The sequence below is a fragment of the Salvelinus namaycush genome, chromosome 16 (assembly GCF_016432855.1).
Source record: "Salvelinus namaycush isolate Seneca chromosome 16, SaNama_1.0, whole genome shotgun sequence".
Taxonomy (NCBI): Eukaryota; Metazoa; Chordata; class Actinopteri; order Salmoniformes; family Salmonidae; genus Salvelinus; species Salvelinus namaycush.
Window position 1 is genome coordinate 40,499,758 of NC_052322.1, and position 26,648 is coordinate 40,526,405.

General features: G+C 44.8%; 1 protein-coding gene and 1 pseudogene across 1 annotated transcript in view; one reads left to right on the forward strand and one right to left on the reverse strand.

The window, feature by feature from the left end:
* Nucleotides 1–866: 866 nt before the first annotated feature.
* LOC120061674 lies at nt 867–6,478 on the reverse strand (annotated as a pseudogene).
* Nucleotides 6,479–7,030: 552 nt separating this feature from the next.
* cacna2d3a (calcium channel, voltage-dependent, alpha 2/delta subunit 3a) overlaps nt 7,031–26,648 on the forward strand; it is a 238,163-nt gene continuing 218,545 nt past the window's right edge. Inside the window, exons 1-3 of the mRNA XM_039011568.1 lie at nt 7,031–7,099; nt 24,444–24,466; nt 26,006–26,410. Of these exons, the coding sequence (XP_038867496.1) occupies nt 7,031–7,099; nt 24,444–24,466; nt 26,006–26,410 (497 nt within the window). The remainder of the gene's footprint in view (nt 7,100–24,443; nt 24,467–26,005; nt 26,411–26,648) is intronic.

Consider the following 26,648-nt stretch of genomic DNA (forward strand, 5'->3'; position numbering starts at 1 on the left):
GAGGTGTTGACAAAATGGCCTCTAAACCTCTCCCAGAGGATGATTTCTCCTGTCCTGTATGTTATAACATCTTCAAGGATCCTGTCCTCCTGTTGTGTGTAGCCACAGCTTCTGTAAAGCCTGTCTGGAGGAATACTGGAGACAGAAGACATCTTGGGAATGTCCAGTCTGCAGAAAGAAATCATCACTGGAATTCCCCCCCTGTAACCTGGTTTTAAAGAACCTGTGTGAGGCCTACTTACAGGATAGAAGTCAGAGAGCTTCAGCAGGGTCTGAGGTGCTCTGCAGTCAGCACAGTGAGAAACTCAAGCTCTTCTGTCTGGAGGATAAACAGCCCATCTGTTTGGTGTGTCAAACTTCAAAAAAGCATAAAAGCCATGACTGCTGCCCAATAGATGAAACTGTACTGGATCATAAGGTAGAAGATGTATTTAATACTACTTGACCTACAGTATGTACAGTACCAGTCAAAAGTTTCAACACATCTACTCATTCAAGGGTTTTTCTTTATTTTTACTATTTTCTACAATGTAGAATAATAGTGACGACATCAAAACCATGAAATAACACCGAAAAAGTGTGAAACAAATCTAAATGTATTTTAGAATTGAGATTCTTCAAAGTAGCCACCCTTTGCCTTGATGACAGCTTTGCACACTCTTGGCATTCTTCAACATCTTCATTCAACATATTCATTCAACAACTTCAACATATTTCTTCTTGCCACTGTATATGGAATATCATTCATGTACGTTGTTAGATTTGTGAAAATATATCGTGCAACCTTCTCTTTAATGAAGTCACCTTACCTGGTCACACCCTCAGAGGGTGGAGAGGACAGATTGCTGATGAATGGAAAGACTCTCTCAGTGAAAGTGTGTGTGTAGATGTGTGTTATTGACAGGGTCAGAGAATGACAGCTTTCCTCCTTCCCAGTCTAGCTGCACTCTGATCCTCTGGGGATTCTGTCTCACTGTGAGGGGAGTGAATGGCTGCTTTGGTACATGTGTTTTATAATCACCACCATCAAACAACACACCCCAGGATCCATCCCAATAACCACTGTGTTCCTTCCTCTGGACAGACTCTGTGATCACACCCAGGTCCCAGCCTTTATTCTTCCTAACATCAATGTCCCAGCAGTGTGTTCCTGAGTTAAAACCCTCATAGCCCAGGACCATTCTATGGCTATCAAACCTCTCTGGGTTGTCTGGAAGCTGCTGTTCCTCATCACCGTATCTCACACTGGTCAGATCATCAGACAGGATGAGATGTGGGTGGGCAGTGTTGGGGTCCAGAGTCACTGGAGCTGGACAGAGAACAGAAACACACTAGATTAATTCATATGAAGGGGGAATACATTACTGTATATAATATATAATGCTATGTGTTGTATGTTTTGTGTTATATGTGTGCACATTACTTATTGTGAAATCCTCACAATTTCACATGTGTAAATGTACCATCTGCTTTTTGATAAATACACTGAAATGGATTTGATGTTGTAAAGAAAATGTATGTTATTTATTTTAAAGACACACTCCAGCTAGTCTTGTACTTGTCCTGTTAAAAAACAATATCTCATGTATAAATACAGTAATGTTCCCAGACTTAAAAGGGAAGAAATACTGTTTTTTTATACACAAATGCAAACTTCAAGGAGTTGACCATTCAATGAGTTGGTCTGGTGGGTGCACTGTGATGTCATCGTCCTCCCCCTCGCTTGAGGGACAATAGAGGACAAAATAGGAAAGCCCCCCCAACACTTGTACCATGTTATGATGATTCCTGGACCATCTTTTGAGATGAGCCTTTGTTCAGTGAATCAGGTGATACATGAGGTGAGAAGGACAGCAGATAGATATGTGGTTAGAGCGTAGGGCCAGTAACCAAAAGGTTGCTGGATTGAATCCCGAGCTGACAATATAAAAATCTGTCGTTCTGCCCCTGAACAAAGCAGTTAACCACTATTCCCCGGTAGGCCGTCATTGTAAATAAGAATTTGTTCTTAACTGACTTGCCTAGTTAAATAAGTAAAAATAATAAAGGAGACTGGAGTGCCACTTTAAAAATCATTCACAGTCTCTTTTTCTGTATTGGAGAGTCATAGTGATGTCATGGCCTACAGTATATAATACCTTCTTATACCCCTTAAATACTTACTGTACTGAACTATTCCCTGCATCTTCTCCCAGACTCGGAACTGCAGGTTGCCCAGGTGATTTACCATGTCTATCAGCGCTCCTGAAACCCTCTCTGGATCTGGCAGTGTACACTGGGCTCTGGCAGAACATTCAGGAGTCAGTGTTGCTGTGGGGTTTGATACAGAACCACAGAGAAGAGAGAGACATAATAAAGTCCCCTTGCCTTTTCACTGTATCCTTGTAGTTCTGTAGGGAAACAAAATAACACATTTAAAGATGTATTGATCATAGCAAATCAATCTAAAACATATCAATTGATTACTACAATATTTATTTCATAACTGATAGGGCAGTTGATTTATCAGAGGTCGATTAGTCCTTACCTGCAGGAATGAGATGTCCTCAGCTCCCAGCTCTTCCTCTATGGTTCTGATTGTGTCTGAAAGTGATGATATCGCTCTGCTCATCAGCTCAATCTTCTACTTTATCATCTGACTCTTCTGCTCCTCCTTCTCCTGTAAGGGCTTCAGTGAAGTCTTGAGTTCTTCCTGGAATGAAACAACATATGAAGAGATGCTGTGTGTAAAAGGAGTGGATTGGCACTCAGATCTTTATTCACATGTGACTATACACTCTTGGGAAAAAAAAGGTGCTATCTATAACCTTAAAGGTTTGGCTTTCCCCATAGGAGAACCCTGTGAAGAACCATTTCTCATTCCAAGTATAACCGTTTTGGGTCCAGGTAGAACCTTTTTGGGTTCCATGTTGAACTATTTCCACAGAGGGTTCTATATGGAACCTAAATGGGTTCTACCTGGTACCAAAAAGGGTGCTCCTACGGGAGCAGCCGAAGAACCCTTTTGGAACCCTTTTTTCTAAGAGTGTACGTAGGATAAATCCATTTGAATTCAATCACTTTTTCATAGCACTCCTTTTGACTTTTTGTATTTAAATGCCAAAATATTCAAGAGATAAAGATGCTCAAAGTTGATCCATTTTAGATTCGCCACCTTTCCATGAGAGATCCATGTCTTCATCACTTGAAAAGATAAACAGATGAGATTGATATCATATAAAAGCTTACGAACAGGGTTGTCAAACTATTTTATAACCACAGCTTTAGCTGAATATCTGAATGTTACAGCGCTGTTCTGTTGTGAGTGTTGCTCCTTCCTGCTAAACAGGGGTGCAATCATTAGTCCAAATAACTGCAACTAAAATGCTAGTTTCTTTTGGACCAATGCAGGTAAGTCCCTCCCTGGTTCGTTTGTTTCCATTTAAGATACATTTTGCAACTAAATCGGCTGAATTAATACAGCCCTTGGAGTGGGGTGGAGCTCTCTGCTAATTTCCAGGACACTCCACTAGATGTCAGTGTTTAGTTAAATATAACTGGATTTTAAACTGTGTAACTGATCAATGTACCATCATACCAGGTAATTTAACGCTTAAAAACTACAAGAAATTGATGAATAAGATATTTGACTACTGAAGTGCCATTTCTTACCGATCTCTACAGCTTTCGTCCAAAAACAAATCCTTTAAATTGACGTCAACACAGACTGGAGGAGTTACCGACTAGCTATTGTGACTAGCTTAGCTAACGAACTAGCTGCATCAGTCACGGTGCACATGACCAGAACGATACATCAATGAACCACCAAAGCCACACCCCATTTCTGTTTGAAAATTGAGAAAAAGGCAGAGTTGGACCATTTGTCGTGCCCAAAGTCAACCTTAAATGTGTCTAAATGCTAGGTTTATGAAACTGAACTGGAGTTGACAGAGGACAGTAAGCTGATATCTGCCAATTTATGGCTCTGGTCAATTCAGCACCATGGACAGCAACAACAAAAACTTATTATTGACATACACATATTTAGCAGATTTTATTGCAGGTGTAGCGAAATTCTTGTGTTCCTAGCTCCAACAGTGCAATAATATCAACTGTACAGAATTGTAAACCAGTCAACTTCAGCAGCTGAAAATTCTACAGTACCAGTAAAAAGTTTGGACACAAATACTAATTCTAGTGTTTTTATGTATTTTTACTATTTACCACATTGTAGAATAATAGTGAAGACATCAAAACTATGAAATAACACATATGGAAATATATTTGAAATTTTATATTCTTCAAAGTAGCCACCCTTTGCCTTGATGACAGCTTTTCCCACTCTTGGCATTCTCTCAACCAGCTTCATGAGGTAGTCACCTTTTATACATTTCAATTAACTGGTGTTCCTTGTTAAAAGTTAATATGCGGAATTTCTTTCCTTCTTATTGTGTTTGAGCCAACGTGTTGATTTGTTTAACACTTTTTTGTTTACTTCATGATTCCATATGTGTTATTTCATAGTTTTGATGTCTTCACTATTATTCTACAATGTAGAAAAAATATAAATAAATAAACCCTGGAATGAGTAGGTGTGACTAGTTTTTACATTCAGTCTGTAAAGAGCAAGATGGTGACTCCACCCCAACAAACCAACTCCTAAAACAAGAGCCCGGAATTGTCTGTGTGTACAGTATACACTGCCTTCTGAAAGTATTCCCTTGACTTTTTCCACATTTTGTTGTGTTACACCCTGAATTTAAAATTGATTAAATTGGAAAAAATAGTCACTGTTGTACACAAAATACTCCATAATGTCAAAGTGAAATTATGTTTTTCAAAATGTTCAAAAAATTATTTTTCTTGAGTCAACAAGTATTCAACCCTTTTGTTATGGCAAGCCTAAAAAGTTTCAGGAGTAAACGTTTGCTGAACAAGCCACATGAACAGTTATATTGACTCACTCTGTGTGCAATAACAGTCTTAAAAAAAGTATTTTTGTATGACTACCTCATCTCTGTACCCCACACATACAATTATCTGTAAGGTCACTCAGTCGAGCAGTGTATTTAAACACAGATTCAACCACAAAGACCAGGGAGGTTTTCCAATGCCTGGCAAAGAAATAAAAAAAAGTAGACATTGAATATCTCTTTGAGCATGGTGAAGTTAATGACACTTTGGATGGTGCATCAATACACCCAGCCACTACAAATATACAGGTGGCGCTGGCCTACAATTCAAGTGTGCACTCTAGTGCAGGCTTCAACCCTTACTTTCAAGCTCATGGCAGAGAGCTTTGTCTGCCAGTGCATGTCCTGTTTAACTGTAACTCCTCTCTCACACCAACAGCCCCCACCACACCCGCTGCTTATGCCCAGGACCTGACCACACAACTCACATAGGCCCCCAAGGAGGCGGACCAGCAGTCTACAATGGCTAAACTGCAACAGAAACATCATTATGATTGAAAGGTGGTGTTCTGCTCATACAATGAAGGGGACCTGGTTTTCCGTGTGCTAGTCCATTTCCCGGCTCCTGCTGCTGGGGATCAGACAATACTGGGGCCTGGGGATCAGACAATACTTCCACCCGCCCAGGGTAAGCCTAACCCCGCACACAATGCTGAACCAAACAAGCCACCTCTTCTGCTCATCTTCCTCCTTCAGTGCAGCTATCCTGTCTCTCTCTTCTTGATGTAGAAACTGATGAAACTTCTCAAACCCCATCTTAATCAATGTGCTGGGCCTGACTCTGGACACAGCAGAGAGGAATGTCAAAGATATCTTCAATAATTGATAATCTATAATTCCACACGGTTATGGTAAATATTTACAATTTCATTGTATCTCAGCTTCACTCTGTATTCTTACCTTGATGTGGTTGGCTGTTTGATCACATGTCAGTTTATCTTCTCTAAAGACCTTCAGCTTCTCTTTTAAGGGCTCCAGTGCAGTTTTGAGTTCCTCCTGGAATGAAACAACATTATAAAGAGGTGCTGTGTGTAAAATGAGTGGATTGGCACACAGATCTTTATTCACATGTGACTATATGTACATCTTGTAAGTCAAGAAGTGTTAAATACATCACCTACATTATGAACCAGTACAGCTTCATCTATTGGGCAGCAGTCGTGGCTTTTATGCTTTTTTGAAGTTTGACACACAAAACAGATGGGCTGTTTATCCTCCAGACAGAAGAGCTTGAGTTTCTCACTGTGCTGACTGCAGAGCACCTCAGACCCTGCAGAAGCTCTCTGACTTCTATCCTGTAAGTAGGCCTCACACAGGTTCTTTAAAACCAGGTTACAGGGGGGGAATTCCATTGATGATTTCTTTCTGCAGACTGGACATTGTCGAGATGTCTTCTGTTTCCAGTATTCCTGTAGACAGGCTTTACAGAAGCTGTGGCTACACAACAGGACCACAGGATCCTTGAAGATGTTACGACACACAGGACAGGAGAAATCATCCTCGGAGAGAGATGCTTTAGAGGCCATGTCTCACTGCTTATCTTTCTGTTATGGCTTTGGAAGTCTTTTGATGAAGGTTTACTTTTAAAAAGTCTAAATCTATATTTGGATGCCGGTGTTCCTTAGTCTTTAATTGTTGTTTTGATTCTTGGTTGTTTACAAAGTTTATTGGTCCTTCTATAAGACAGTTCACTGAATATTTAATTGCTGCATGTTACAGCGCTGTTCTGTTGTGAGCTTTGCTCCTTCCTGCTAAACAGGAGTGGGTGGAACTTTCTCCAAAATGTTGTCTTTTATATCAGTTTGAGTCTGTGCAGGACACTTCCACTAGATGTCAGTGTTTACTTAAATATAACTGGATTTTATTGCTTCAAAATGTCAGGTGTGTGAAATGTACCAAATAAACTGATCTAAGGTTTCTCCTCATCTGACTTGACTGTTAGCTGAATTCTGACTATCTATGTCTCTGGTCAATTCAGCACCATGGACAGCAACTGTATGGAAGTGCCAAGCAGTCAACTTCAGCAGCTAAAACTCCTACATTAGACTGGAGTTTACATTCAGTCTGCCAAGAGCAAGATGGTGACTCCACCCAACAAACCAACTCCCCAAACAAGGGCCAGGTATTCTGCTACAGAACATGTGAAGGTAAGTCAGAGACATTCACGAGTATACACTTTCCTCTGTAACACTATCATCCAGCTTTTCCCCCCTCCCTCACCCATCCCTCCGTCAGCCAGGCAGGAGGATAGGAGCAGTGTTTGGTGGTGTTAATCTGTCTCTCCTCAGAACTCCAGAGTGAGGATCCTCAGAGTGCTCAAAGCTGGGATTCGGACTTTGTGGCCGCAGCCTGCGAGGAGACAGATAGGCCTGCCTGTTTTATATGTAAAGCTGCCAGCCATAAAGCACAGGCCCGCCGGGTATTTCACACAATTCTTTTGTCCCAGCCAAACTGTGGTGGGGTCCCAGCATCTAAGAGGCTTTGCATTCTGGGAGCAAAGGAGAGGGAACGGACGCTGAGGATTGTGGGTAAATTTGGACGGGCATCAGGCAGGCGTTTGGCAGTCTTGCCTTTCTCCCACAGCGTTCACTCTGACGTTGCTCATCCATATATTTATATATTCTTAATTCCATTCCTTTACTTAGATTTGTGTGTATTAATCAAATCAAAATCAAATCGGATTTTATTGGTCACACACACATGATTCGCAGATGTCAATGAGGGTAGCGAAATGCTTGTGCTTCAAGTTCCGACAATGCAGTAATATCTAACACGTAATCTAACAAATTCACCACAACTACCTTATACACACAAATGTAAAGGGATGAATAAGAATATGTACAGATAAATACATGGATTAGCGATGGCCGTGCGGCATAGGCAAGATGCAGTAGATGGTTTAGAATACAGACTATACATATGAGATGAGTAATGTAGGATATATAAACATGATTAAATTGTCATTATTTAAAGTGACTAGTGATACCTTTATTAAGTCCATTTATTAAAGTGGCCAGAGATTTGAGTCTGTATGTTGGCAGCAGCCTCTCTATGTTAGTGATGGCTGTTTAACAGTCTGATGGCCTTGAGATAGAAGCTTGAGATAGAAGCTTCAGTCTCTCGGTCCCAGCCTTGATGCACCTGTTCTGACCTCGCCTTCTGGACGATAGTGGGGTGAACAGGCAGTGGCTCGGGTGGTTGTTGTCCTTGATGATCTTTTTGGCCTTCTTATGACATCGGGTGCTGTAGGTGTCATGGAGGGGAGGTGTTTGCCCCCGGTGATGTGTTGTGCAGACCGCACTACCCTCTGGAGAGCCTTCCGGTTGTGGGCGGAGCAGTTGCCGTACCAGGCGGTGATACAGCCCGACAGGATGCTCTCGATTGTGCATCTGTAAAAGTTGAGGTATTATTGTTAGGTTTTGTTGTGAAATGTTTTGAAATTACTTACAGTTGAAGTTGGTAGTAAACATACACTTAGGTTGGAGTATTTAAAACTCGTTTTTGAAGCAATCCACAAATTTCTTGTTAAACAAACTATAGTTTTGGCAATTCGGTTAGGACATTTACTTTGTGCATGACAAAAGTAATTTTTCCAACAATTGTTTACAGACAGATTATTTAACTTATAATTCACTGTATCACAATTCCAGTGGGTCAGAAGTTGACATACACTAAGTTGACTGTGCCTTGAAACAGCTTGGAAAATTCCCCAAAATTTTGTCATGGCTTTAAAAGCTTCTGATAGGCTAATTGACAACATTTGAGTCAATTGGAGGTGTACCTGTGGATGTATTTCAAGGCCTACCTTCAAACTCTTTGCTGGAAAACATGGGAAAATCAAAAGAAATCAGCCTAGACTTCAGAAAAAAATGTGTAGACCTCCACAAGTCTGGTTCATCCTTGGGTGCAATTTCCAAATGCCTGAATGGTACCACGTTCATCTGTACAAACAATAGTACACAAGTAAAAACACCATGGGACCACGCAGCCGTCATATCGCTCAGGAAGGAGACGCTTTCTGTCTCCTAGAGATAAACGTACTTTGGTGCGAAAAGTGCAAATCAATCACAGAACAACAGCAAAGGACCTTGTGAAGATGCTGGAGGAAACATGCACAAAAGTATCAATATCCACAGTAAAACGAGTCCTATATCGACATAACCTGAAAGGCCACTCAGCAAAGAAGAAGCCACTGCTTCAAAACCGCCATAAAAAGCCAGACTACAGTTGGCAACTGCACATGGGGTCAAAGATCGTACTTTTTGGAGAAATTACCCCTGGTGTGATGAAAAAAAATAGAACTGTTTGGCCATAATGACCATCGTTATGTTTGCAGGAAAAAGGGGGAGGCTTGCAAGCCGAAGAACACCATCCCAACCATGACGCACGGGGGTGGCAGCATCATGTTGTGGGGGTGCTTTGCTCACAAAATAGATGGCATCATGAGGAAAGAAAATGATGTGGATATATTGAAGCAACATCTCAAGACATCAGTCAGGAAGTTAAAGCTTAGTCGCAAATGGATCGATATGGATCGCAAATGGATCGATATGGATCGATATGACAATAGCCAGTGAAAGTGCAGGGCGCCAAATTCAAAACAACAGAAATCTCATAATTAAATTCCTCAGACACAAGTATTTTACACCATTTTAAAGATACACTTATTTTTAATCCCACCACAGTGTCCGATTTCAAATAGGCTTTTCGGCGAAAGCACCACAAACGATTATGTTAGGTCAGCACCTATTCACAGAAAAACACAGCCATTTTTCCAGCCAAAGAGAGGAGTCACAAAAATCTGAAATAGAGATAGAATTAATCACTAACCTTTGATGATCTTCATCAGATGACACTCATAGGACTTAATGTTACACAATACATGTATGTTTTGTTCGATAAAGTTTATATTTATATCCAAAAAATCTCAGTTTACATTGGCGCATTATTTACATTATGTTCAGTAATGTTTTGCCTCCAAAACATCCGGTGATTTTGCCGAGAGCCACATCAATTTACAGAAATACTCATAATAAACATTGATAAAAGATACAAGTATTAAACATGGAACTTTAGATAAACTTCTCCTTAATGCAACCGCTGTGTCAGATTTTTAAAAAAACTTACGGAAAAAGCACACCATGCTATAATCTGAGTACAGCGCTCAGAACCCAAATAAGTCATAAAGATATCTGCCATTTTTTGGAGTCAACAGAAGTCAGAAATAGTATTATAAATACTCACTTACCTTTGATGATCTTCATCAGAATGCACTCCCAGGAATCCCAGTTCCACAATAAATGTTTGTTTTGTTCGATATAGTCCATGATTTATGTCCAAATACCTTCATTTTGTTTGCGTGTTCAGTCCAGTAATCCACATTCATGACGCGCAGTTCAGACGAAAAGTCAAATAATTCCATTACAGTTCGTAGAAACATGTCAAACGAAGTATAGAATCAATCTTTAGGATGTTTTTAACATAAATCTTCAATAATGTTTCAACAGGAGAATTCGTTTGTCTGTAGAAATGCGATGTAAAGCAGGTCGCTCTCACGTGACCGCGCATGTTCAGCTCGTGCCAGACACCTGACTCAAAGAGCTCTCCTTCCCTCATTCTTCACAGTAGAAGCATCAAACAAGGTTTTAAAGACTGTTGTGGAAGCCTTAGGAAGTGCAAAATGACCAATATCCCACTGTATATTGGATAGGCAAACCTACAAACCTCAGATTTCCCACTTCCTGGTTGGATTTTTTCTCAGGTTTTTTCCTGCCATATGAGTTCTGTTATACTCACAGACATCATTCAAACAGTTTTAGAAATTTCAGAGTTTTCTATCCAAATAAAATTTACTCTGGGCACCTTTTCATCCAAGCTACTCAATACTGCCACTCAGCCATAAGAAGTTAAACATTTAGGTACATATAAGTGTCTTATATCGGTTGAAAGCTTAAATTCTTGTTAATCTAACTGCACTGTCCGATTTACAGTCGTTATTACAGTGAAATCATGGGATGCAATTGTTTGAGGACGGCGCCCCACATCAAATTGTTTTTCCACCGGCACAGGTTTCATAAATTCACAAATAGCGATTAAATATTCACTTACTTTTTGAAAATCTTCCTCTGATTTGTCATCCAAAGGGTCCCAGCTATAACATGTAGTCTCGTTTTGTTAGATAAAATCCTTCTTTATATCCCAAAAAGTCAGTTTAGTTGGCGCCATCGATTTGAGTAATCCACTCGTTCAACGTGCAGAGAAAGGAATCCAAAAATCTACCCCTAAACTTTGTTTCAACAGGTCAAAATACGTTTCTATTTACTCCTCAGATACCCTAAAATGTAACCAAACTGTAATATTTCTTATGGAAAGAAGTATGTTCAATAGGAAACCGATTTTAGCAGGTGCGCCCTGTCTTCATGGCGCACACAAACACACATTTCCACGACTGTGTCCCTGTACTAAAACTGATATTTCTTATTTGTTTTTGAAGTTACAAGCCTGAAACATTGAACATATACTGCTGACACCCTGTGGAAGCCATAGGAATTGCATCCAGGGAGCTTTTCAATTTTCAATTTGACCTTGGTCTTTCAATAAGAAGGATGGTCTCTCCAAAATAAAAATATCTGGTTGGTTTTTCTTTGGATTTTCTCCTACCATATATATTATGTTATATTCGCCTACATTGTTTTAACATTTCCACAAACTTCAATGTGTTTCCTTTCCAATGGTACCAATTATATTCATATCCTGATTTCAGGGCCTGAGCAACAGCCAGTTTACTTTGGGCACGTCATTCAGGCGGAAATTGAGAACAAGGGGCCTAGCCCTGAGTCTTGCTGCTGTGTCCTGAACTTTAATGATAGAAAGGTACTGGCAGAGGAGAGGACTGTTCTCTCTTTCCATCCCTCTTTCATTCTCTCTATCCCTCTTTATAAGAAGGTCTGGGTTAGTTAGTGAGCAGGGATATGGCCGGTAGGAGACAATGTGCGGGGTTATCACCCATTGTCAATTATTGGTTTGATCCAATAGGAGCTTTTTGATGTGCAGGTTAAAGAGCCTGCGTTGGGTTTGATAAGTCAGTGATTAATTAAACATTGCAGCCTGGGCCAATCACATTGTGGGTGGCAGGTAGCCGAGCGGTTAGAGCTTTGGACCAGTAACTGAAAGGTCACTAGTTTGAATCCCTGAGCCAACAACGTGAAAAAAAAATCTGTTGATGTGCCTTGTGCAAGGCACTTTAACACTAATTGTTCCAGAGTTGCCAGTGTGACCTCACTCTCTGAGGGTGTCTCAAGGGCTGCTGGGATATGAAAAAACACATTTCCAATTCATGCATATAATACACACTTGTACATGTGTTAAATAGGACAAATGTAGAGAACAACCAAATTATTAGTCAATCAGCCAGAAGCCTCTTTTCCCATACCAGTCATCATATTGTCTTCTTGAGGATTTAGTGGATGGCCTTGTTTTCATCTCTTGGTCAATGTTTTGCAATTGAACAGTTAATGAAACAAGCAGTGAACAACTCTATGATGCACATACTCTCTAAGGATGGTGATTTTGAATGGTTTCAAAGAGATACAGTACCATCCCCTATCCTATCTTCGCAATTTACCCAAGGCAGCTGTTGTCAACACAAGACGTTCCAACACACCTACACATCAAAGTCTTATGTGTTTATTACATCCAGGCCTCAGTAAACTGTTAGAGATGGAGTCAGAGATATCTCTGCCATGTTTTGTCACCCGGGAGATACACGGCCGCCTCGCGTCACCACACTGAGGCGCCGAATGCAGAATGCAACGACAAAGACGGGATATCTCGTTTCACTCAGCCTTCTTTTAATTTCCTGTTACACGGAGCATTGGTTTGGCTCTCCGGGCTAACAGTTCCCCTTTGAAGAATGATTTGAAAATATACATTTTAATAAGGAGCACCGAAGCACAGCCAATGAGACAGCAGAAGGAGCTAAAAGGAGATTGCATATCTGAAATTAGCTGATGGAGGGAAGGTGGGAGAATGAAAGAAAGAAGCAAAAATAATGGATTGATTTGTAGCAGCAAGGTGGTTTTTGTTTAATTGAAGTGGCCGTAAAAAAAATAAAGAGGAATGTGATGCTTTGGGCAAAACAATTCAGTGTGTCCTCTGAATATAGAGCAGACCAGGTTCTGTTTTAATCTTCTCACTATATTCTCACTATACTATATGCAACTCTCAGAAAACCTTGCTGTTTGATGCTTGTTATTTTTTTCCACATAATGAATCAGAGACAGACATGTTGCTGCCTCAGTCATTTCACAGAGTACGTTTTAAGAAGAAGAAGTTACACATATGCTTGGAATGAGTTTCCTTATGATAATAAGATCAGCACCGGAGTTCTCATGGTTTTTAACATCATCCTTGTATCAAACTGAACCAAGGCATAAATTAATAAATACGTGTGTGTGTGTGTGTGTGTGTGTGTGTGTGTGTGTGTGTGTGTGTGTGTGTGTGTGTGTGTGTGCGCGTCCGTGCATGCGTGTGAGTCTGTCTGCTAAAGGATTACTTACTATTCAAACATGAGAACTCAGCCAGTCTCTTGAAGTTACTGTGAATAATCTTAACATGGTTTACCAGCGCCAGTCTCTCTTCCTTAATCGCTGTGGAAGGAAGAATAAGCTCGGGAAGAGAGGAAAGGAAAAAAAAATGTTTTTCGTTCTGAAGGTTGCCAGGAAAATTTAAAACGGCAACAGCATTGGGTAGGCTTACACTGAAACTTCCAGGACCATTTTCTGTCCAACTAAACTCAGTAGCCTCTTCTATAGCATTACAAGGCAGGATCCCTCTTTCTCTCCAATCTATCTTTCTCTCCCCCATCCCTCTATCTACTTCTCTCTTTCTCTCATCCCTGTCTCTCATCCATCTTCCTCCCCTTTCTGTCCTCAGTACCATGCTATAGTCATCTATTACAGTCACACTATAGTGTTTTAAGACAGAGGACTCGGTAGCCAATTGAGTTGGTGTGGAGCAGTAACAGTTGACAGAGACAGTGTCAGTAGATCAGGTGCAAAACATGTGGTATTTAAGTGACTGGTTCCAGAGTTGAGTATTTACAAAATGTCCAGATGGAAAAATATTATAAAAATAGTTGACAAAAATATATACCGTTATCTTGAAAAACAATAAACTTACTCAATAGTATTACATTTGCATTACATTTTATTAATTTACCAGAGGCTCTTATTCAGAGTGAGTTACAGTTAGTGTATTCATCCTAGCTACGTTAGATAACCACATATCACAGTCATAGTTCCACAGTCTTTGTCATGTTCCGGTCTGCTTAAGGGGCTGGCTCTCTCACAGGTACCAGAGGAGGCTGGTGGTAGGAGCTGTAAGAGGACAGGCTCATTGTAATAGCTGTAATATAATACATGGAACAGTATAAAACACATCAAACATGGAAACTACATGTTTGACTGCGTTCCAAACGTCCATTCCAGCCGTTATAATGAGCCCATCCTCCTATAGCTCCTCCCACCAGCTTCCACTGACAGGCACTAATGTGATAGCAGCTGGGTCTGGTCTGCTTAGTTTACTTTACTATTTAAATGTTTTATTTCACCTTTATTTAACCAGGTAGGCAAGTTGAGAACAAGTTCTCATTTGCAACTGCGACCTGGCCAAGATAAAGCATAGCAATTCGACACATACAACAACACAGAGTTACACATGGAATAAACAAAACATACAGTCAATAAAACAGTAGAAAAATAAGTCTATATACAATGTGAGCAAATGAGGTGAGATAAGGGAGGTAAAGGCATAAAAAGGCCATGGTGGCGAGGTAAATACAATATAGCAAGTAAAACACTGGAATGGTAGATTTGCAGTGGAAGAATGTGCAATGTAGAAATATAAATAATGGGGTGCAAAGGAGCAAAATAAATACATAAATAAATACAGTAGGGGAAGTGAAACGCCCTGGCCTTAGTATTCTTTGTTTTCTTTATTATTTTAGTTAGGTCAGGGTGTGACATGGGGAATGTTTGTGTTTTGTCTCGTCTTGGGTGGTTATATGGTAAAGGGGGTGTTGGGTTTAGTGTATGGGGTTGTGTTTAGTGAATGTGTCTAGGTATGTCTATGGTTGCCTGAGTGGTTCTCAATCAGAGACAGCTGTCTTTCATTTGTCTCTGATTGGGAGCCATATTTAAGGCAGCCATAGGCATTATGCGTTTGTGGGTAATTGTCTATGTAGAACGTTTGTAGCTTTTGTATTGCACTTACGTTTGTAGCTTCACGGTCGTTTGTTGTTTTGTTTTGTTTTGTTATAAGTGTTCGTTTCGTGTTTCTCTCGTCTCTAAATAAAAGAGAATGTATTTTTCACACGCTGCGCCTTGGTCCACTCATTATCCTCAAGACGATCGTGACAGAATTACCCACCGTAACGGGACCAAGCAGCGTGTTAAGCAGCAGCAGGAGCAGCGCATAAAGGATTCTTGGACTTGGGAGGAGATACTGGAAGGTAAGGGACCTTGGGCTCAACCGGGAGAATATCGCCTCCCTCGTGAAGAGCTGGAGGCAGCTAAAGCCGAGAGGAGGCGATATGAGGAGGCAGCACGGAAGCAAGGCTGGAAGCCCGAGAGTCAAACCCAAAAATGTATTGGGGGGGGGGGGCCTACAACGGAGTGTGGCGAAGTCAGGTAGGAGACCTGCGGCAACTCCCTATGCTTACCGTGGAGTGCGAGAGTACGGGCAGACACCGTGTTATGCGGTAGAGCGCATGGTGTCTCCTGTACGTGTGCATAGCCCGGTGCGGGTTATTCCACCTCCCCGCACTGGCAGGGCTAGATTGGGCATTGAGCCAGGTGCCATGAAGCCGGCTCAACATATCTGGCCTCCAGTACGTCTCCTCGGGCCGGTGTACATGGCACCAGCCTTACGCATGGTGTCCCCGGTTCGCCAACACAGCCCAGTGAGGGTTATTCCACCTCCCCGCACTGGTCGGGCTACGTGGAGCATACAACCAGGTAAGGTTGGGCAGGCTCAGTGCTCAAGGGAGCCAGTATGCCTGCATGGTCCGGTATATCCGGCGCCACCTCCCCGCCCCAGCCCAGTACCACCAGTGCCTACACCACGCACCAGGCTTCCAGTGTGTCTCCAGAGTCCTGTTCCTCCTCCACGCACTCGCCCTATGGTGCGTGTCTCCAGCCCGGTACCACCAGTTCCGGCACCACGCACCAAGCCTCCTGTGCGTCTCCAGAGTCCTGTGCGTCCTGTTGCTGCTCCCCGCACTAGCCCTGAGATGCGTGTCCCCAGCCCGGTACCACCAGTTCCGGCACCACGCACTAGGCCTAATGTGCGTCTCCAGGGTCCAGTATGCCCTGTTCCTTCTCCCCGCACTAGCCTTCAGGTGCGTGTCCCCAGCCCGGTACCACCAGTTCCGGCACCACGCACCAGGCCTACAGTGCGCCTCAGCCGGCCAGAGTCTGCCATCTGCCCAGCGGCGCCTGAACTGCCCGTCTGCCCAACGCCGTCTGAGCTGTCCGTCTGCCAAGCGCCGCCTGAACTGCCCGTCTGTCCTGAGCCTTCAAAGTCGCCCGTCTGTCCTGAGCCTTCATAGCCGCCCGTCTGTACTGAGCCTTCAAAGCCGCCCGTCTGTCCTGAGCCTTCAAAGCCGCCCGTCTGTCCTGAGCCTTCAGAACCGTCCGCCAGACAGGAGCCGCTAGAGCCGTCCGCCAGACAGGAGCCGCTAGAGCCGTCCGCCAGACAGGAGCCGCTAGAGCCGTCTGCCAGACAGGAGCCGCTAGAGCCGTCCGCCAGACAGGAGCCGCTAGAGCCGTCCGCCAGACAGGAGCCGCTAGAGCCGTCCGCCAGACAGGAGCCGCGAGAGCCTTCCGCCAGACAGGAGCCGCTAGAGCCGTCCGCCAGACAGGAGCAGCCAGAGCCTTCCGTCAGACAGGAGCAGCCAGAGCCGCCAGCCAGTCATGAGCAGCCAGAGCCGCCAGCCAGCCATGAGCAGCCAGAGCCGCCAGCCAGCCATGAGCAGCCAGAGTCGCCAGCCAGCCATGAGCAGCCAGAGTCGCCAGCCAGCCATGAGCAGCCAGAGTCGCCAGCCAGCCATGAGCAGCCAGAGTCGCCAGCCAGCCATGAGCAGCCAGAGTCGCCAGCCAGCCATGAGCAGCCAGAGTCGCCAGCCAGCCAGGATCTTCCAGAGCCGCCAGTCAGCCAGGATCTTCCAGAGCCGCCAGTCAGCCAGGATCTACCAGAGACACCAAAGCTGGTATTGACAATGGTGGAGTGGGGGTCACGTCCCGCACCCGAGCCGCCGCCATAGGAAGGCCCACCCCGGACCCCCCCCTTCTGTGTTAGGTTTTGCGGCCGGAGTCCGCACCTTTGGGGGGGGGGGGGGGGGGGGGTACTGTCACGCCCTGGCCTTAGTATTCTTTGTTTTCTTTATTATTTTAGTTAGGTCAGGGTGTGACATGGGGAATGTTTGTGTTTTGTCTCGTCTTGGGTGGTTATATGGTAAAGGGGGTGTTGGGTTTAGTGTATGGGGTTGTGTTTAGTGAATGTGTCTAGGTATGTCTATGGTTGCCTGAGTGGTTCTCAATCAGAGACAGCTGTCTTTCATTTGTCTCTGATTGGGAGCCATATTTAAGGCAGCCATAGGCATTATGCGTTTGTGGGTAATTGTCTATGTAGAACGTTTGTAGCTTTTGTATTGCACTTACGTTTGTAGCTTCACGGTCGTTTGTTGTTTTGTTTTGTTTTGTTATAAGTGTTCGTTTCGTGTTTCTCTCGTCTCTAAATAAAAGAGAATGTATTTTTCACACGCTGCGCCTTGGTCCACTCATTATCCTCAAGACGATCGTGACAGGAAGAGGTAGTTGTTTGGGCTAAATTATAGATGGGCTATGTACAGGTGCAGTAATCTGTGAGCTGCTCTGACAGCTGGTGCTTAAAGCTAGTGAGGGAGATAAGTGTTTCCAGCTTCAGAGATTTTTGCAGTTCGTTCCAGTCATTGTCAGCAGAGAACTGGAAGGAAAGATGACCAAAGGAGGAATTGGCTTTGGGGGTGACCAGTGAGATACTGTATACCTGCTGGAGCGCGTGCTGCTATGAGTGGGTGCTGCTATGGTGACCAGTGAGCTGAGATAAGGCGGGGCTTTACCTAGCAGAGACTTGTAGATAACCTGTAGCCAGTGGGTTTGGCGATGAGTATGAAGCGAGGGCCAACCAACGAGAGCGTACAGGTCACAATGGTGGGTAGTGTATGGGGCTTTGGTGACAAAACGGATGGCACTGTGATAGACTGCATCCAGTTTGTTGAGTAGAGTGTTGGAGGCTATTTTATAGATGACATCACCGAAGTCGAGGATCGGTAGGATGGTCAGTTTTACGAGGGTATGTTTGGCAACATGAGTGAAGGATGCTTTGTTGCGATATAGAAGCCGATTCTAGATTTAATTTTGGATATGAACCGAAAAAATGTGGGAGTGGGATGTCTCGCTTCCTCTTCCGTCTCTGATAGTACCTACATTTTCCCCCAATGAAGTAGCTATCAGCAAAGGCAATGTGATTGGCCATATAATCTGGTAGTGCTCTGCAACAACATATCTGAATATAACCTGGTAGTGCCCTGTAACAACATAGCTGAATATAACCTGGTCGTGCCCTGTAACAACATAGCTGAATATAACCTGGTCGTGCTCTGTAACAACATAGCTGAATATAACCTGGTCGTGCTCTGTAACAACATAGCTGAATATAACCTGGTCGTGCTCTGTAACAACATAGCTGAATATAACCTGGTAGTGCTCTGTAACAACATAGCTGAATATAATATGGTTGTGCTCTGTAACAACATAGCTGAATATAATTTGGTAGTGCTCTGTAACAACATAGCTGAATATAATCTGGTAGTGCCCTGTAACAACATAGCTGAATATAACCTGGTAGTGCCCTGTAACAACATAGCTGAATATAATATGGTTGTGCTCTGTAACAACATAGCTGAATATAATTTGGTAGTGCTCTGTAACAACATAGCTGAATATAATCTGGTAGTGCCCTGTAACAACATAGCTGAATATAACCTGGTAGTGCCCTGTAACAACATAGCTGAATATAATATGGTTGTGCTCTGTAACAACATAGCTGAATATAATTTGGTAGTGCTCTGTAACAACATAGCTGAATATAATCTGGTAGTGCCCTGTAACAACATAGCCCACCTCTCATAGAATGATGAGCACAGGCATCCTAAAAGGAATTACCCTAATTTAGCATAAACCATTCACACCAGTAAACAGGTATATTCACTATATGAACATCTTTCAGACCAATCATGTCGCAGGCCCATCATCTTTCAGACCCATCATCTCTCAAGCCCATCATCACTCAGACCCATCATCTCTCAGACCCATCATCTCTCAAGCCCATCATCAGACCCATTATCTCTCAGACCCATCATCGCTCAGACCCATCATCTCTCAGACCCATCATCACTCAGACCCATCATCACTCAGACCCATCATCACTCAGACCCATCATCACTCAGACCCATCATCTCTCAGAACCATCATCTCTCAGACCCATCATCTCTCAGACCCATCATCACTCAGACCCATCATCACTCAGACCCATCATCACTCAGACCCATCATCTCTCAGACCCATCATCTCTCAGACCCATCATCTCTCAAGCCCATCATCACTCAGACCCATCATCTTTCAGTCAATCATCTTTCAGACCCATCGTCTCTCAAGCTCATCATTATTCAGACCCATCATCACTCAGACCCATCATCACTCAGACCCATCATCACTCAGACCCATCATCACTCAGACCCATCATCACTCAGACCCATCATCTCTCAGACCCATCATCTCTCAGACCCATCATCTCAGACCCATCATCTCTCAGACCCATCATCTCTCAGACCCATCATCTCTCAGACCCATCATCACTCAGACCCATCATCAATCAGACCCATCATCTCTCAGACCCATCATCTCTCAAGCTCATTATCTCTCAGACCCATCATCTCTCAGACCCATCATCACTCAGACCCATCATCACTCAGACCCATCATCGTTCAGACCAATCATCTTTCAGACCAATCATCTCTCAACCCAATCATCTTTCAGCCAATCATCGTTCAGACCAATCATCGTTCAGCCCATCATCTTTCAGACCCATCATCTTTCAGACCCATCTTCTCTCAGGCCCATCATCTCTCAGGCCCATCATCTCTCAGGCCCATTATCTCTCAGGCCCATCATCTTTCAGACCCATCATCGCTCAAGCCCATCATCTCTCAGACCCATCATCTCTTCAACACCATAGCCGTCACTTCCGGGCCTGACACATGGAAGACGTGGACGATTTTCTGTTTACCTCAGAGAGGACAGTATCCGAACGACTGAAAACACACTTTAGGTCATAACTAATGAACGTATGAACGGTACACAGTTTCCTTTGCCCCCGTCTGACGAGCACTGTTTGATCGCAGTTCTGTTAATGTTACATCTGCTATCCAATGCATCAAGAGATTGCAGGGCTGCGTTCAGTATACAAAAACAGAATAGAATGTTGAATTGAACGGAAACGCTACTGTACTGAAAGACTAGTTGAAAAACGGGGATTGGTTGTGTTGTGGGTTGAAAATGCACTGCTGCCTTTTAAATACGTCACGCATTGCTTCAAGCCACACCCCGGCACACCCACCGAACGGAGCAAACGTATCTCAAAGTCTGTGTAACATCTGCTTCCAACTCACACCCTCAAACACCTAGATCCCCTAAACGCAGCTCACTTTCCAGCCCACTTTCCAGCTCACACTCTCAAACACGTAGATCCCCTGAACGCAGCTCACTCTCCAGCCCACTTTCCAGCTCACCATCTCAAACACGTAGATCCCCTGAACGCAGCTCACTCTCCAGCTCACACTCTCAAACACATAGATCCCCTGAACGCAACTCACTCTCCAGATCCCAATCACCTGCATTTTAATCACCTGTTCACACACCTGTATGTCATTATCACACACTATTTATTATTATTGTTTGTTTTGTGACACATGGCTTTCAGAGCTCTGTTTTTCCCGTGATCGATTCTTCCCTTGTATGATAGTTTTTGCCTGCCTCACTAACCATGCCTATTCCCTGCCTGTACTTTAGCCTATCGGCTTTCCTGTTATCTACCTATTGCCTGATCTCCCGGACTACGTTACTAGTGTTTTCCCTTCCTGTACTGTTGCCCTTTTGTACCCCTGTGTATGACCTTCTGCCTGCCACTGGACCCAGCTACCTGCCTCCTCCTGTGGTCCTTTGCAATAAACACCTGCTGCATCCTGCCCTTGAAACGAGCTCTCTGTCTCCCCTCGTGTTCATTACAGTCTGTTCAAGGACGTACAAGAATGTTTTGGGAAAATGTGTCGTTCAGTACAAACCATTCCGCAAAGTATTTTGTATTATTTTATTTTATTAGGATCCCCATTAGCTGTTGCAAAAGCCATAGCCACTCTTCCTGGGGTCCACATGAAACATGAAACAATAAAGAACATTAATAGACAAGAACAGCTCAAGGACAGAACTGCATACTTAGCAAACGTTCAAGCAAACTGAACGCACCCCAGTGAAATATACATTACTAAAACACAACCATCCACCTCTTTTCTCTCCTACTCCACCTCTTTTCTCTCCTACTCCACCTCTTTTCTCTCCTACTCCACCTATTTTCTCTCCTACTCCACCTCTTTTCTCTCCTACTCCACCTCTTTTCTCTCCTACTCCACCTCTTTTCTCTCCTACTCCACCTCTTTTCTTTCCTACTCCACCTCTTTTCTCTCCTACTCCACCTCTTTTCTCTCCTACTCCACCTCTTTTCTCTCCTACTCCACCTCTTTTCTCTCCTACTCCACCTCTTTTCTCTCCTACTCCACCTCTTTTCTCTCCTACTCCACCTCTTTTCTCTCCTACTCCACCTCTTTTCTCTCATACTCCACCTCTTTTCTCTCCCTCAACCTCCTTTCTCTATCACCCTACCTCTCCTCCTTCCTTACACCCTTTTATTTCCCAGTCTTCACTCTGTTCTCTTACTTCTCTTTGTCTTTCTCTCCCTTGCTCTTCTATCTCCATCTCCCCCATCTCTCCCTCTCCCATCCTCTCATTTCCAGACTCCTCCCATCCTCTCTGCCATCCAGCTATTTTTGGGTAGGGCAGCTTTAATTATGCATGTTGTCATAGTGCTTTTAGTATTACTGCCTGTTTGAGAGGGCATGGGGTTCGTGTTTGGGTCTGGGTCTATGTGTGTGTGTGTGTGTTTCTGTATGTATATGTGTGTGTGTTTGTGTACAGTCCATGGTTCTGTCTGCATGTCTAGGTGAGATTGCTCTGTGTCAGGGCAGAAACCCATCATGATGGCAGGGTGCCTGGTGTACTGTGGTCTTCAGGGCAGCGAGCAGCAGAAGTAGTACAGTAGAGACAGGCACAAGAGACCATCAGAGAGATGTCACAAAGCTTCCTGTTCCTTCAGACAGTGTGACGTGTGATTGGAGGGGATTCAGAGATCCATACGCTAGGCTAGGCTATATTTGTAGTCCTTAATCAGGTTTTAGTTTTCTGTCTTGTGTTTGAGGTGGGGATTGTTTTTTTATCACTGAAGAACGAAAGGTGTGAGATTTCTCAGTGTTGTTTTCAACCTATCGACTTATGTTCTTCTCTGTCCAGGGAAAAATAACTTGTGGTATTTGTCCAAAGTCTAGTTGTACAACACTAAGTAAACAGAGCTGCGTAGTGAGAGAGTGGTGACGTTTCACTGGTGGTCAATGATTTCCACCAGGATCCTTATCAACACAGTATATGGCCCAAATAATCTCCCTCTTCTCCTCTCCCTCTCATCCACCCTTCCTGTCTTCTCTCATTTATTGGGATGTCTATTTCCTCCACCCTCCCTTCCTCTTTCTCTCATCTACTGGGCTGTCTATTTCCTCCACCCTCCCTCCCTCTTTCTCTCATTTACTGGGCTGTCTATTTCCTCCACCCTCCCTCCCGCTTTCTCTCATTTACTGGGCTGTCTATTTCCTCCACCCTCCCTCCCGCTTTCTCCCCTTTTATTAGGTGTTTTTCTCTTCCATTCACGCTCTCTCTCTCTCTCTCTCTCTCTCTCTCTCTCTCTCTCATTTTCTCCCTTTTCTCTCTGTCTCCTTTTCATGTTGTGTTCTCCCTTTATCTCCCTATAGCTGTCTCCAATTTCTCCCTCTCTTCTCTCTCCTCCACCCCCTCCTCTCACTTTGACCCTCTCGTTCCCTCTCTCCTCTCCGAGCCCTCTCTATTGTGTTGATGTAAGACCTAATTTCTTGGCTAATCATAGTTCGTGTAGCTGTGACACAGTCTGGTGGCAGTGGGTTTCATCTGGCCTCTCACATGGATGACCATTCCTTAGAAAATGCACAGGAGCTTCTATTTAACAGGGGCCTCTGCTACAACATCAACGCACGCACGCACGCACGCACGCACGCACGCACGCACGCACGCACGCACGCACGCACGCACGCACGCACGCACGCACGCACGCACGCACGCACGCACACACACACACACACACACACACACACACTGCTGCATATGCACTGACTGAAAAGAAGGTCCACCAGTATTCACCAACTAAATATAACTCACTGTATAACTGACATTGTCCAGAAATGCAACAGAAATTGTTTATTTCGTGTTGGCCTTTCAGAATGACCGTAGGTCAAAGATACCAGAGGACAATCCTCAGCCCTGTCGGAGCCCGGAGTCTTATACAATCTAATTCAGTTTCATAAATGGCTTTATGTTCCCATTCTTAACTGTGTGCAGAATAAATGATTGGTGTATAATTGCTTTAAATTGCAATTATGCTCAGTAATATGCATTCCACTGTGCAGATTCCTTTAATGACAAATTAATCTTTACGGTCCCATAAGAAAGCCTGCAGCACTGCTCTCTCTCTCTCCCTCTCTCTCTCTTGCTCTCTTTCTTTCTTGCTCTCTCTCTCTCTTTCTCTTTCTCCTGCTCTCATTCTCTCTCATGCTGAACTTGCTGTTTTTCTCTGTATCGACTGAGTGATAGATACAGGATACAGGATCTCTGTCTCTCCCTTTGCCTGTCTGTCTTAGGCTGGAATTCAACCGTTTTTCAACTGATAACAAATACTTCTGTGGTTCTTGTGTTGTGTGTGTGTGTGTAGTCAATCTTTTAACCATTTAATTTGTACACTGCGTACAGGGCACACTATATGTTGCGTCATGGGTCACAGGTCATGTACAGTATATAGGCACACAGGTGACCAGGAAGTAGGGATGCACATGTATGGAAACCACACAGTTCTTACTTTTGTAGTAGCTAACCGAGTGAAAACTTTCTGATAGCCTCTGTAGCACAGGTGGATTTGCAAATGTAAAGGTAAACCAACGTTTTCTAGATGATAACTGTGACACCCCATATGGGTTTCATCTAGGCTCTGGATATCAGATACGCAAGGTACTGTTGTCATGTTGAAGAAAGGGGACAGCCATTTAAAGGGGAACTCCACTCAAAAAGTATATTTTGGTAGCCGCTGTTGATACAGTCCCAGAATGTTTTGCATGTCAGCAACAAAGCAGCAACTTTGCTTCTTGAAAGTCCAACTTCATTAAATATATTGAAATATGGCACTATCCTTTCTATCTGTTGTATATTGTTGCATAGTGTATATTTTGATCCACGACGGTGTAACTTTTTATCAGGTAGTGCTGTTCCATCTCACCAAGGGCATAGGGCTGCTCTGTTCCCCTACAGGCAGAGGGCTGCTCTGTTCCCCTACAGGCTGAGGGCTGCTCTGTTCCCCTACAGGCAGAGGGCTGCTCTGTTCCCCTACAGGCAGAGGGCTGCTCTGTTCCCCTACAGGCTGAGGGCTGCTCTGTTCCCCTACAGGCTGAGGGCTGCTCTGTTCCCCTACAGGCAGAGGGCTGCTCTGTTCCCCTACAGGCAGAGAGCTGCTCTGTTCCCCTACAGGCTGAGAGCTGCTCTGTTCCCCTACAGGCAGAGGGCTGCTCTGTTCCCCTACAGGCAGAGGGCTGCTCTGTTCCCCTACAGGCTGAGGGCTGCTCTGTTCCCCTACAGGCATAGGGCTGCTCTGTTCCCCTACAGGCAGAGGGCTGCTCTGTTCCCCTACAGGCAGAGAGCTGCTCTGTTCCCCTACAGGCTGATGGCTGCACTGTTCCCCTACAGGCTGAGGGCTGCTCTGTTCCCCTACAGGCAGAGGGCTGCTCTGTTCCCCTACAGGCATAGGGCTGCTCTGTTCCCCTACAGGCATAGGGCTGCTCTGTTCCCCTACAGGCATAGGGCTGCTCTGTTCCCCTACAGGCAGAGGGCTGCTCTGTTCCCCTACAGGCTGAGGGCTGTTCTGTTCCCCTACAGGCAGAGGGCTGTTCTGTTCCCCTACAGGCAGAGAGCTGCTCTGTTCCCCTACAGGCTGAGAGCTGCTCTGTTCCCCTACAGGCTGAGAGCTGCTCTGTTCCCCTACAGGCAGAGGGCTGCTCTGTTCCCCTACAGGCAGAGGGCTGCTCTGTTCCCCTACAGGCTGAGGGCTGTTCTGTTCCCCTACAGGCAGAGGGCTGCTCTGTTCCCCTACAGGCAGAGGGCTGCTCTGTTCCCCTACAGGCAGAGAGCTGCTCTGTTCCCCTACAGGCTGAGAGCTGCTCTGTTCCCCTACAGGCTGAGGGCTGCTCTGTTCCCCTACAGGCAGAGGGCTGCTCTGTTCCCCTACAGGCAGAGGGCTGCTCTGTTCCCCTACAGGCTGAGGGCTGCTCTGTTCCCCTACAGGCAGAGGGCTGCTCTGTTACCCTACAGGCAGAGGGCTGCTCTGTTCCCCCACAGGCTGAGAGCTGCTCTGTTCCCCTACAGGCTGAGAGCTGCTCTGTTCCCCTACAGGCTGAGGGCTGCTCTGTTCCCCTACAGGCTGAGGGCTGCTCTGTTCCCCTACAGGCTGAGGGCTGCTCTGTTCCCCTACAGGCTGAGAGCTGCTCTGTTCCCCTACAGGCTGAGGGCTGCACTGTTCCCCTACAGGCTGAGAGCTGCTCTGTTCCCCTACAGGCTGAGGGCTGCTCTGTTCCCCTACAGGCAGAGAGCTGCTCAGTTCCCCTACAGGCAGAGAGCTGCTCTGTTCCCCTACTGGCTGAGGGCTGCACTGTTCCCCTACAGGCTGAGGGCTGCACTGTTCCCCTACAGGCTGAGGGCTGCACTGTTCCCCTACAGGCTGAGGGCTGCACTGTTCCCCTACAGGCTGAGGGCTGCACTGTTCCTCTACAGGCAGAGAGCTGCTCTGTTCCCCTATAGGCTGATGGCTGCTCTGTTCCCCTACAGGCTGATGGCTGCTCTGTTCCCCTACAGGCTGATGGCTGCACTGTTCCCCTACAGGCTGAGGGCTGCTCTGTTCCCCTACAGGCAGAGAGCTGCTCTGTTCCCCTACAGGCTGAGGGCTGCTCTGTTCCCCTACAGGCAGAGGGCTGCTCTGTTCCCCTACAGGCAGAGGGCTGCTCTGTTCCCCTACAGGCAGAGGGCTGCTCTGTTCCCCTACAGGCTGAAAGCTGCTCTGTTCCTCTACAGACAGAGGGCTGCGCTGTTCCCCTAAAGGCTGAGGGCTGCTCTGTTCCCCTACAGGCTGAGAGCTGCTCTGTTCCCC